General features: G+C 40.8%; 1 protein-coding gene across 1 annotated transcript in view; it reads right to left on the bottom strand.

The window, feature by feature from the left end:
* Positions 1 to 13751, bottom strand: part of SYNE1 (spectrin repeat containing nuclear envelope protein 1) — a gene marked incomplete at its 5' end in the record, with an annotated part of 469383 nt that overhangs the window by 72626 nt on the left and 383006 nt on the right. Inside the window, 5 exons of the mRNA XM_080806008.1 lie at positions 2116 to 2241; positions 5765 to 5959; positions 7692 to 7926; positions 11362 to 11456; positions 13207 to 13354. Of these exons, the coding sequence (XP_080662134.1) occupies positions 2116 to 2241; positions 5765 to 5959; positions 7692 to 7926; positions 11362 to 11456; positions 13207 to 13354 (799 nt within the window). The remainder of the gene's footprint in view (positions 1 to 2115; positions 2242 to 5764; positions 5960 to 7691; positions 7927 to 11361; positions 11457 to 13206; positions 13355 to 13751) is intronic.

The raw sequence follows: 13751 nt of genomic DNA, 5'->3' as shown, positions 1-13751 counted from the left end.
AATTACTGCTTATATTGGTACACATATCAAGCTGTCATACCGGTGTAAAGATTTCTCACTGTTTATGCCAATTTCTAGCCCCTAACTCAAATATCAGACATAGTCCATGGTGTAAAGATTATAAAAGAAACAACACCACAAAAACTAACTGTTTCAGACTCACAGACTCCATGAGAAGAGTCCATGTTTAAAAATACAGCCTCTGGACTCAGGGATCCTTGATATTTACTAACTTGGAAATGTTATCAAACTTCTGGAAGCCTCAGTTTTCATATCTGTAAAAGGGAAATAACACAGTGTCCGCGTGAGGTTGTGTTTATGTCCACTGAGATAACGCTGGTATAATCACTGCCACGTAAGAGGAGACTAATAAATGCCTATTTCTGTTTGTCACGGTTTTCTTTAACCATTTGTTAGAAATTTACTATCACAGACTTAAACAAACTTTTTAATCTTTGCATACTTCTGAATTTACATCTCAAGATAATATTTTCCTCACTTGCCATCATCCATGATGCCATCTAAGATTTATTTTTCCCAAATCTGCCTCTTCTTTTTAAAGATTTTATTTATTTGACACAGAGAGAGAGAGAGAGAGAGAGAGAGAAAGAGAGAAAGAGAGTGAGCACAAGCAGTGGGAGTGGGAGGAGGAGAGGCAGACACCCAAGGCGGGGACTCAATCCCAGGACCCTGGCATCATGACCTTCGCCGAAGGCAGATGCCTAACTGACTGAGCCACCCAGGTGCCCCATAAATCTGCCTCTTTTGAGTTTCAAAGGATATCCTTAAATTCTGATACTGAAGAAAAATTCTTACATCCATGCTTTTTTTGATTTCAAGACTTCTTTAAAAAATTAGTTTTTCTTTAATGCTTATGACTTCTTAGCCAGCAGAGACCTTTTTTTGTTTATTATTATTTAACAGAGAGAGAGAGAGATCACAAGTAGGCAGAGAGGCAGGCAGAGAAAGAGGAGGAAGCAGGCTCCCCGCTGAGCAGAGAGCCCGATGCGGGGCTCGATCCCAGGACCCTGAGATCATGACCTGAGCCGAAGGCAGAAGCTTCACCCACTGAGCCACCCAGGCGCCCCTAGCAGAGACCTTCTGATTAAAATGCAAATCATTTATGTATTTGAAGTTTCTTTTTAAAAGATTTATTTATTTATTTTAGAGAGAGTGGGGGGAGGAGCAGAGGGAGAAAATCTCCAGGCAGACTCTCTGCTGAGCACTGAGCATGGAGACTGACCTCACAACTTACAAGATCATGACCTGAGCAGACAGAAACCAAGAGTCAGAGGCTTAACCGACAGAGCCACCCAGGCACCCCAGTATCTGTCAAGTTTTTACAGTATTACTCTACAGCAATAATTTGCAAATGACTGGGAAACACGAGCACATGTATTATTTGGGGGAGAAAAAACATTCGTTAAGGTCGTTTTGACAAGATCTGCGTATCGCTCAGCAGAGAACGGCTAGCAGACACTCCACTTGAACATAGAGGAATGAATGGAACAAATCCTACAGCCACTAAATCCTGTCGATCTCAGCAAGCTCACAATGCAGGGAGGGGTCTGTATTCGCTCCTGATTGGCTTCCAGCTGCGACTTGAGGTGTAGATCATGACTTTCAAGCAGTCAGGGCCCTGAGTCCCTGAAGGACTACGTGTCTCCATGCAGTACCTGAGACTGGCTATTTATAGTTTCCGATTTCCTTACCGAAGAGTGTGGAGGACAGGGCATTCCCCGAAGGGGCCTGGAATTTCCAGGCTGCTGAGCCTCACTCTTCTCTCTGTGACCTAGACTAGTCCGTTAGAACAACTCTCCAGCGTAGATGCTTTAAAGAGATGGTGTTTATTGCTTTGGACCCAGCTTTTAAATATCTTTTAATGCTGTGTTTATATTTCTCAAGATAATCCATAAACTGGTCTACAATTTCATCAACTGCGATAAAACAACAACTGAGTCTCACCAGAGTTGTCTGCCCGAACGCGACAGCCAGGAACCTGCACCCACATGTTCGCAGCTGCGGAGGTCTGACTGCGCTATGCTTTCAAAGGCAACATGACAACCAAGTTCACAGGCAAGTGACGGCTAAAGGTTCAGTGCAGGCGTAGTTTACCTTGCAACGCATTTGCTCTGCGTGCAGCTCTTCATGGTGATCCGGCAGAGGCTGAGAAAGCTTCTTTTTGAACGTTCGTAGCTTCTCCAGAGAATTAGCTATTCCGTTCTCACATTTTTCCCAGTCCTGCAATGGGAGAAGAAAGAAATTCACTTTTTTTTTTTTTTTTTTTTACTTTGGTAGGAATCTGGAACAAAAGAAAGACCCTCTTCTTAATCCAAGAGAAACAGTTAAGATTCACGGGGGAGTCCACATCCATCGTCACGTAGGCAGCAACAGGAGAGCTGAGTTCTACGCTCCCTCCATGTGACTTTTAGCAGGTAATATGCTACGCCTCAGTTTTCCCTGCAAAAATGGGCATACCACAAACTCTATAAAGGCTGGAGGGCTGGAGGAAGCAATGGGTGCGAACAGTCAAACACAAGGCCCAGAATACCATGGGTACTCAAAAATGTTATCTGCATTTGGATCAATCTGCAGAGGTAAGAGGTAATCGCAGTGTTTTGCCTCTTTCCTAACCCCATCCATAAGGTGTCTACCCAACCTCAAACGCTCTGTAAGAGATTTTAAAAAAGAGGATATGGAATCTCTTTCAGGATGAAGAGTAAAAATGATATAACCCTGACTCCGATTCAATTCATTATATGAACAGTATGTGGCGCATACATTTGATTTGTTACCGAAGCAGAATCCCAAGTACCAAAGGCTGGTACCAGGTGGGCCTCATCTTGAAAGCGCGGACACGTGCATCGCAGAGGGTTGAGTATACAGCACACAAAACCCAAAACAATCAATAAATGGGAGCAGAGAGATAAGGCAAAATTTTAAAAATAGACATCAAGTATGTCAAATAGTAATGAGAGCTCTGAGGAAGGCTACAGCAGGTTAAGTCGTGGAGAGCGTGGCAGTGTGGACGGGTAGACCTCCACAGAGTGACAGAGAACACATACATCATGTGGCTGTGTTTTGGACGATTACACACCAAACTCGTAACCGTGTTTACCCCTGTGGAAAATAAGAGGATTTGGTGGTGGTATAGGGGAAATTTCGTTTTTTGCTCTTCATACTTTAATTACTGCCTGATTTTTTTTTTAATCAGACACATGTATTTCTTTTTTAAATAAAAGAAAAAAAATGATAGGAACCATAATGGAGACTTGCTTCTTTTTAGCATTAGATCTACAAATGAACTCTTATCTAGTGTCTCAGTGACAATTCAAATTAAATTCACCTCAACAAATCTCCATAATTTTGCCTGTGACCGCCCACTCCTGTCCCCCATCTTCCCGGTAACCCTTCGCAGTGGCAGCTCCCCACCGCTTAAATGACTGAGTTCCAAAGACAGACAACTAGAACTGCTTTTAGTAGCGAGCCTGGTGCCGAATCATGCCGCCTCTTCCTTCACATTATCTCTTCCGTTGTCACCAGTCCTTTCTTGTCTGGGCTCTTTCTGTCTTCTTTCCTGATGTTTTATTTTTAGCACAAGCAACCCATAGGTGCTATGACCAAAACTTTCTTCCGTTAGAAGTGCTGACTAAAGTGCCTGCCTACTCAAAAGGTCTTCTGGTTTCTAACTGAACTGAGCCTTTGGCCCAAGATTCTCATTTCTCTTTAAATTCCTTCAGGGAACTTCCTAGAGTGCATAACCACATGCCCTGTTTCCGTGTACCAGAAAAAACACAAATGGTCAGATGTGCTCCCATTCCCCTTTGTTAAAGTATCTCTGTGTTCCCAGGCTACAAGTAATTCATCAATGCTAAGCACAGTGAGGTCCTCTTACTAAACAGAACAGCCTTCTCAATGAAATCATCACACATTCTGAAACCTATCAACATGTCATCAGTGAATGTTCATTGATCTGAAAGAGAAAAGGTCAGTTTCTTATTTTCCACAACAAAATTAAGAGGCCATAGTGAAGCAGGTGAACATGAAGGTCACAGAATGCGAATCATTGTATTTTGGCACATGGAGTCAGAGCAGTAAATCAGGGGCTAAAATTAGATAAGCATTATAGCTATGACGTAAAGATACACTAAAATAAAGAAAAATGACATTAACATTAGAATTTAGCTCCAGAAATTCCTTCTTAGGCAAATGGGTCCTAGTGTATGATTTAAAATATAACAAACTCTAACAAGAGAAGAATAAGGATTCCCCTTTCCAAGGATGGCTTAGATTCCAAAGCTATAACCCAGTCTTTTTATTACACGAATTACAAGGAAATAACAAAATGTCATGGTCTGCAAACATCTATCAACGTGTATGTTTTACACACCAATGAACTGACTGGCAAGAAAGGGAAAGGCAGTGACTCAGCCATTTCACCTAATTGAAGTTTTGGGAATGTGTCCAAAAATCACATCACAAGTAAAGAAAAATATATGATTAAAATGATCTCTACAGAATGAGTTAGAACATTTTTAATCCTTTCCTGAAAGCATAAAAAGAAGAAAAAAAGAATCAGACATATTATATTACTGATGAATTGTGCTGCATGCAAATAACAGCTCTTTAACAAATATTCAGTGGCATTTTTGACTGATTATTTCTTACACAGAAGGTAATATGTTATTAAATAAAATTCAGCAGAATAAACCCAACGGGTGTGTACTTGAAGCATTATAAAAGCAAAATGTATTCCATTACCTTTAGTTAGTACCTGTGATCCAAAAACATGGCAGGTCAAATTTAATAGATAATTTTGTTGAAGAGTTAGTGACTACCAATATATATAAAACTTAACCATTTAGCTCTGTTCACTCTTTAATCTGATAATAATATCAACAGTGATAATGACCATCATTTATTGCATGCTCAATCTGTGTAGGTCCTGTGCCATTTGTTTGCTTTCATGATTTCACTAAATCCTCACGATGCTGGCTAAAGGAGGGGTAATCGTGCCTACTCTAGAGGGGCGGAAACTGAGGCTCAGATAGGTTGAGTTAACCAGGTTACTTGGTTTATTATGATTTTAACTTGGATAGATCTGACTTCAGAAACCATGCCCTTCTTCCAATGCCTTCTGATTATGTATTGAGTATGGTTACAGAAAGTGAGGGAGAAAGCATCCTGTTGTGGCGTTCTGGGTAAAGCTACATCTCTCTAGACTTGTGGTGTGATCAGTATGCTCTCTGTATCCAACTAAAGGCTTAATATACCTCCTGAATTTTATCTCATAGCAACATGCTTGGATAAACTAGGATGAAATCAAGAGTGTCCTCTTGGATAGGTTTTTCCCTGCTGTAAAATAAGAGATACCGATCTTAAAAACCACTTTAGAGTCTTAGATCAGGGAGTGGAATCTACTCTTTGCATTCCCGTTTGGATTTATAAAATCATCACATGGCTCTTGGCTCGGCACCGACCGACCATTAATCAGAATCCATCGCTTGGACAGCCTTATTAGACTTAAAACTACTTCGTTGGGGGATTTTTCTGAAAGACAAATTGCTGAAAATTGGGAAACTTCTCCAGTTCGTGCAAGACAGGACAAAGTCTTAAATAAGACACAGGGCAGGGGATCAAAACACTTCAGGGTATGACTTAACGATCTTTGCCTTGTCTGGAAAGCTAACAGGAGGGAGAAGCGCACTACTTACGTGGCTTTTGAAATTGCATCACATTTATAGGAGGAAAGAGCAGAACTTACTTTCAGCAAGAAGGCCAGTTTTTTCTTCTGTTCCTCCAGATGCATGCTGGCTGATCTCCATTTCTCCTGGATCTCAGTGAGCTCTGCCTGCAAGGCGGCCTCAGCCCCACTGTCGGCCGAGAGCAGGAGCTGCTTGCCCGCCTCCACTGTAAGGATGTAGCTGCCTTGCTGTCGCAGGAACACTTTTTCTTTGAACTGAAAGGAACCGCGGCTTTTTACTTTCTCATTCTTTTCTTTACCAGGTCCCCATTACAATGTTTTTAAGTGACCGAACAGTTTTTCATACATTGCATACCCTCTTTACCCAACATTCATGGAGCTAGCACTTGGGGTGTGAGTGCAGCACTGTATGAACGGATGAGAGTTCAACAGGGAGAGGCTTAATTTCTGTCCCTAAGTTAAATACAATCACAGTGCAATATGGGAACCGCTCGAGGAGACTGATGCATAGGGAACGCACTGCTACATGTTTCATTTGTTTTATTAGGATCTTTTCATTTCTTCTGCAAAAAAATATTTGTGATGATGATGTTCATTTCATACAAACATCCCTCTTCCAGGAAAGACCAGAGCCCAAATATCTAACCCACATGGACATAAGACAGGTTTCCTCAAAGGGAAAAGACTTCCTGAGTCTTGGAGGACCTATGAATACAGCAAGACTAAGAAGGACCCGGTATGACGAAGGCCAAGAGTCGGAGAAGAGTCCTTCCATGCAGAGAAATGAAGACGGGCAAAGTTACTACAGGAGAACATTAGGATGAATTCAGGACCCTGGTGTAGTTTTCAGGGGCTGAGCATGCGAAAGAGTAGCAGAGAATGATACAAGATCACACCTTGCACGGGAATTTTTTTTAATAGTGAAAGTGACGGAGATTCACAGGAGAATATTAAGCAGAGAAGCGATGTGTTTGGATTAAAACCCTCTGCAGTAGGGTAGAAAATGGAATGGAAAAGGGCATATATTGAATATACTGAAATAGGTTAGAGAGCTGTTGTCTCTGTAGGTAAGAAACCAAGAGCCCCTCATCTAACATAGTGGTAGTGGGGATGGAAACTGGGAGTTATTAGAAATGGGGAGGGAGAGAACAAGAATAAAGCTCTAGAACAACTCGGAGGTTCCTAACTGATAGACCAGACAGCTGGTAATGACATCTCCTCCAATCGAGGACATGGGACATGGGACTGCCAGATGGCTCCTCTGGACATCACAGGCTCCGTGGGAACTCATGGAGTATATTACGCCTATGCTGCACATATATATTTATAAGTCTAAAATGCAGCTGAATACATTAAGTTAAAAGCTTGCGAGGTAGAGCTGACTGGGAGATAGCACATTGGCCCTTCTGTGCTGGTAGGAGGCAGACGGAGCTACAGGTGAACGAGGTCTTCCAGAAGAAAGAAGCAGCAAACAATGACCTCGAAAGCAAGAGGAAACATGAAATACACCGGAGACGACTGATCGGAGTGCTGGGAGGGAGCTATCTACGGGACTGGAGGCCCCTGTTCCTAGGCAGACGGAAGGAAGGGGCCAAACCAGGAATGGACCAAGAGCTCAGACAGGACTGAGACTTTTATCTTTTCTGGAATACCCAAGTTATACAGTTAAATTGCTCCTGGTTATAATCAATGCAAAGTGCTCCTTTCCTGGCCATTGCCCTTCCCTCCATGCTGGAGGTTAGTGAGCTGCTGGGAGGCACTGGTGTAGACCATGGACCGGGTCTGTGAGAGGCTGGGCCCACTAGACTATCATCATTAAACAAGGCCTTTGTAATGCAATCAGATTGTGTGTTCCTGTTGATACTTTGGAACAGTGATCGTCCTCATTCCTGTGTCACTCCAGGATCCTTGTGAAGAACTGAGGCGAGAGTAAGGTGTACGGTGGAAATGGACAAGAGGTTTCAGAAGCGTGTGTTTCGCACCTTACCTGCACTTCATCAAAGAGGGTCCTCGCCTGCTGCAGTGGTATTGGGACGCTTCCGAGAGCACTCACGGGAAGATAGGACACTTCAACCAACCATTTACGCAGCTTCTCGGCCATCTCCCTGTAGCGCTGCCACTGGCGAATCTGGCTGTCGATGATACCCCTCCTCTGCTGGGCCCTGCGAATCACTCCCTGCCACTGACTGCTGAGAAGTGTCAATTTCAGGTTGAATTCATCCCTGGTGCAGAAATAATTACACAGGGAGGAAACGCTTTACCCTGGAGGCATTTACATATCAGCCACGGATGCGTATAGTGTATATACACTTGATGATGCTAATAAGCCCTGAGACATGACTTAAGGCAGAGGCTTTCAAATATCACGCCATGATCTTTTACCAGGTCTATTTCCAGTAGTTTTTAAAATTAATAACTATTGGTTTTTGCAGTTTCATGTCTCAGCACAGGTTAAAGACGCATCTGTAAGCTTACTAATTATACCCTCCCTGAATGCGAGAGGGGAGGGAGCACAGGGGAGCAGATGCAGTGGGAATGGGTCCAAACCCTAAGTAGTGTATGCAGCAGGTGACAGCATCTTGCAAGTGCTACAGAGGGAGGGAGAAAATGAGGACCACGGCCCCTGGGTGGCTCAGGCTGTTAAGCATGTGCCTTTGGCTCAGGTCATGATCCCAGAGCCCTGTGTTGGGCTCCCTGCTCAGTGCAGAGTCTGCTTCTCCACCTGCTCTCTCCCCCTGCTTGTGCTCTCACTCTCTGTCAAATAAGTAAATCAAATTAAAATAAATAAATAAATAAATAAAATATTAAAAAAAAAAAAAGAAAACGAAGACCAAACTTATTTATAAACCTCACTCTTCAGCCACAATTATAAACCAGTTTGGGTGAACAACGGTGGATTTTTTCAGCTAGAATCATAAGCCACTCAAATAAAATCCAGTTATTCAAAAACATTTTTTTAAAAAGATTTTTATTTACTTATTTGAGAGAGTGATTATGAGCGGAGGGGTGGGGGAGGGAAGGCAGAGGAGCAGAGGGCTAGGGAGAAGCAGACCACCCACGGAGCAGGGAGCCAGACCAAGGACTCAATTCCAGGACCCTAGGATCATGACCTGAGCTGAAGGCAGACACTTCATCAACTGAGCCACCCAGGTATCCCTAAAAATGTTTTTTAAAACTATATTCAGAAACTCCATATTCCCTCACAATAAGCAGCCCTAATCTTTAGCAAATGACTCCACATATTAATCTAAATCATCCCTTTTACATTTTAAACCCACTTCATTTTGTTCTTAGAAAAATGAAAACTATTTGGTCATCACTGTCTGTATGAAGGTTGTCCGCATACTTAGAGATAGGAAATTTTACTTAAGTGTTCTCAACTTCAGGCTAAATAATCTCAGGTCTTTTAGTTTGTCCTTTCTACCTCTGTGTTTTCTCCTTGTAAAAAATGTTGGTAGTTCTTTTGGAAGTTTTGTAGCTCTAGAACTGATGCGTAGTTTGTAGCTCTAGAACTGATGTGTAGTTTGTAGATCTAGAACTGATTTGTCTAGTATCAAATAGAATGAGTTTCTTTGTCAATCAGGATGTTATTCACATTTTAATATTAAAGTGGAACATTACTTGTTTTTTCTCTATTGTATTAGTTTTGCTTTTCTTCCCTAGATACACTACTCTCTCCTCTTGAGGTGGCTTTAAATCTGAGCGGAAATTAGTCTTTTGGACAGCTATACTGCTGACACTTCCTATCATCTAGGCCCACTCTAAATCCTTGCTTTTTGTAACCAAATGTGTTATTGGTGTTTCTGTTTTTGAAAGGAAATTCTGATGTTAATAATCTAATTGCAGTAGAATTAATGTGACGAATTAGGTTCATGAAACTCCCCTAGAAGTTTCAAGCATCTATCGTCTCTGAAGACCTTTCCCTCCAGGACTTGAGACTGTCCGACAACAGGAAAAGTGCCCCACACACTGCTTTTCCTATCAGGCCACTATCCAAGATCTCTTAGGAGCTCTTGTCCTTACTTTCTGGAGAGGCCAAGTGTCCTGAGCCACCTGCCAGCTCAGGCGAGGAAGTACTCAACACAAGACACTGTTCTCATGGCTGAACTTGAACTCTAAAACACAAAACTTATAAAACTTTTAAGACACAATACATTTGTAACCTGGGGCCTTCATGCTCTAATCTGAATTTTTTTTTCTTCTGCAACTTTCAGAATTATCCTCAGTCCAAACCTCCCATTTTCCCCTCTCTGGAGTTTCTCCTTAACTGTTAACATTTACAATTTAATAGATGTTGGCTTGTGCATGAATTTTAAATTGTTTTGCCTACTGGCTTTTATAATACTGTTACAGAGTTGACCAAAGGAGGATAAAGCAAAGAATATGTTAATTGCATTTGAATTTGTTTTATTTTGAAGGCCTTAAATTCTTAGTAAAGCTCACATTTAAGTTTGGCTTACTTTGAATAGAATAAATATGGTATCGCATTTTGTTGTTCCAAGCTTAACCGTGAAAATCTTTCACGTTACCTCCAAAGAAATATCACTTAAAACTGAAATTGCTTCAAATCATTTAAAAAACGCTCTTAGTGTGGGGCACCTGGGTGGCTCAGTGGGTTAAAGCCTCTGCCTTCAGCTCGGGTCATGATCCCAGGTCCTGGAATCGAGCCCCGCGTCGGGCTCTCTGCTCAGCAGGGAGCCTGCTTCCTCCTCTCTCTCTCTGCCTGCTTCTCTGCCTACTTGTGATCTCTGTCTGTCAGATAAATAAATAAAATCTTTAAAAAAAAAAAAAAAGCTCTTAGTGAAAACAGTGATTTATGTTCTTTCTTTTTTTTTTTTGAAAAAATAGTAAGTTAATTATAATCACAGTTACTGGTCTTTAATATGGGAAAGATGTCCTTATGTAAATATATAAGTATCAATGAGGTTTATACCCCAAATATCACTACATAAAGTAGATGGGATAGACTAGATTCTGTTCCTAGGAAATGTATATATAGTACGAGATCAGCAATTCACATACTGGAAGTTAAAAGAGGAGCTAGATTACCTCTTCATTTTTACGTAAAGAGGAAATCTAAGTAAATGAAGAGGAAGCAGGGTTTCAGTGTGTCAGAGTGTCAGCTGACTTAAGGTAGCAACCATTTCCAAACTAGAATTACCCTGGTGTGGAAACCCAGCTGGCTGGTCCTGACTAAAACTGTGAGTGACCTTGGTCACATCAGTTTGCATTTCCGGGCCTCAAGTTTTCATCTATAAGTAATAACGATGATCTAGTGATCTCTATGCTCCTTTGAGGAATATAATTTCTGTAACTGTATGAGAGGATTAGAAGCATCTGTTTACAAACCATTGATACATCATTGATACAATTTGTTCTGGTCTATTCATTAATTCCAGTCTCCTGCAGAGGTCTGGAGAAGGCTGACTAGGTGATTTCCAATTACTTTATGTCCTTCATGTAATATAATAGCAGTTCTTTAAAAAGATTCAATACTCAGTCATTTCAGAGATTCAGACGAGCCTTTTCTCCAATTACTAAGGCTCCATTGCAGTACAATTGCCTTAGGAAGATTAGACATATGCCTTCTAATCTGCTCATTAAAAAGAAAATGACTAATTCACTGAAACCTTTCTTCATAATATCAAAGATCCTACCTGTCATCAACTTGACCTTGTTCTAGAAGATGCTGCCCATCAATAATGATCGAGTGCAAAATCTGCTGGCGACTGAACATCTCTGCTTGAAACAACTATTATTTGAAAAAACAGAAAAACATATTTTTAGAGTTCCCAATTTCAGGGACCAGTTTCCTAGTAACTTGCACAAAAATTCTGGCTTTAGCAAGGCTTTGAAAAATATTTCCTGTTGTATCAGGATACGTGCGAAATCCTGCAGTATAGGAAAATGCATTTTTTTACCCTTGTCTGTTTTTAATTTTTTGTCCTTTAAGTTTTTTAAATTAACATATAATATATTATTTGTTTCAGGGGTACAGGTCAGTGATTCATCAGTCTTACACAATTCACAGTGCTCACCATAGCACATACCCTCCCCAGTGTCCATCACCCAGTCACCCCTTCCCTCTCACCCCCCTCCTCCCCTCCAACAACCCTCAGTTTGTTTCCTGAGATTAAGAGTCTCTTACGGTTTGTCTCCCTCTCTGGTTTTGTCTTGTTTCACTTTTTTCCTCTCTTCCCCTATGATCCTCTCTCTGCCTTGTTTCTCAAATTCCACACATCAGGGAGATCATATGATAATTGTCTTTCTCTGATTGACTTATTCACTTAGCATAATACCCTCTACCTCCAACCTTGTTGCAAATGGCAGGATTTCATTTTTTGATGGCTGAGTATTATTCCATTGTATATAATAGACACCACATCTTCTTTATCCATTCATCTGTCGATGGACATCTGGGCTCTTTCCATAGTTTGCCTATGGTGGACATCGCTGCCATAGATACCGGGGTGCGATGACCCTTCGGATCACTACATTTGTATCTTTGGGGTAAATCCCCAGTAGTGCAGTTCCTGGGTCATAGGGTAGTTCTATTTTCAACTTTTTAAGGAGCTTCCGTATTGTTCTCCAGAGTGGCTGCACCAGCTTGCATTCCCACCAACAGTGAAAGAAGAATCCCCTTCCTCTGCACTCACTGTAGTTTTAATTCATTTTCTTTTATTCCATCTTTAGTCAAACTGATAATAAACTGGATTTTAAAATAAACTGGATTTTAAAATACCTTATACATATTTAAAGTCTTTATTGTTAAAATTTAAGCAAAATGCTTTTAGTATCATTCTTTTTTAAGTTCATTTAAGCTTTTCTCTGCTTTTATTTCTCTCTTTTATTTCTCCATTTGTGTATACTTCAGAAACACACGGGCTGATGTACTTACACCAGTGAACAACAAAACTGAGACAAACAGCAAATTAATTAATTTGCTCTTTGTATCTAGTTCTCTCACTGGTGTTTCTTAAGAAATAATTATAATGCCATTTGATCAAGAGGTACTCTCAGATACATTTGATAGCTTGATTTCCAAGTATAAAATATGGATTTTTTTTTTTTTTTACAGAACACTCAATTTTCATTTATCAAAGACTTGTGATCAAAGCAAAATCTCTTAAGCAACTAGCTTTGGCAATATTAACATAGTATGTAACTAAATTAGAAAACTGTCTAACTTTCTGTATTCCTTCTGCACATGCCCCTGATTCCCCCCGACATCCCCATAAGTAGACTTTTACCACAATTCTAGTAGTATACATTGCAGGATATTGAAGCCTAACACATTTTGAAAACCAACTATGGAAGCAAAGACCTGCACCACATTTTTATAGTTAAGATATAGAAACCTCAAACTTAAGAAAGAAGGCAAAACAGTGCCTACACCGGAGCAGACTCAGCACAAGAAACAGTGCCTGAACTTCTCCACGTGGCAGGGCACGGACTGGCCCTAAGACTGTTTCATTACCCAAAACCCTACTGGCATACCTTACCTCATGCGCTCTCTGCTGCTCCAAAAGATGCTGATAGTTGCCTGAAATCTCCACTGCTAACTTTTGTTCCGTTTGAACCAGGAATTCCATCCATGTTTCACATTTTTCCAAGAAAGTCTGGTGTTGCAGCAAAAATGACTGCAACTTACTGATAAAACGAAGGAAAAAGAACTCGATTACGGTGCTGTTTGTTAGTTCTTACACTGTCAGTATATAAAATTAGATCAGAAGATATCTTCTGCCTCCGATTCTAGTTGGACCACCACAAAGCTTTCAATGTTAGGTAGCAAATGTTTAAAAAAGAATAAAAGTTTAAAATGGTAGGTTTTCTCCCGGGTTTCGGCACAAAACAACAACACCACCCCCCCCCAAATAAAATGGTAGGTTTTCAGATTGATAAAATTATGTATGTACCTTTAATATAGTCTTATGTAAAAGAGTTCCTTCTTTCTTGCTAAAACAATATTTCATGCATCAAGCATGGGAAACCACTTCACAATCTGAGTTCACCATTTCTAGTTCAAATTTTGTGAGTATCATTGGAA

Source organism: Martes martes (assembly GCF_963455335.1).
Source record: "Martes martes genome assembly, chromosome: 6".
Lineage (NCBI taxonomy): Eukaryota > Metazoa > Chordata > Mammalia > Carnivora > Mustelidae > Martes > Martes martes.
This window is presented reverse-complemented; position numbering and strand designations above follow the sequence as displayed.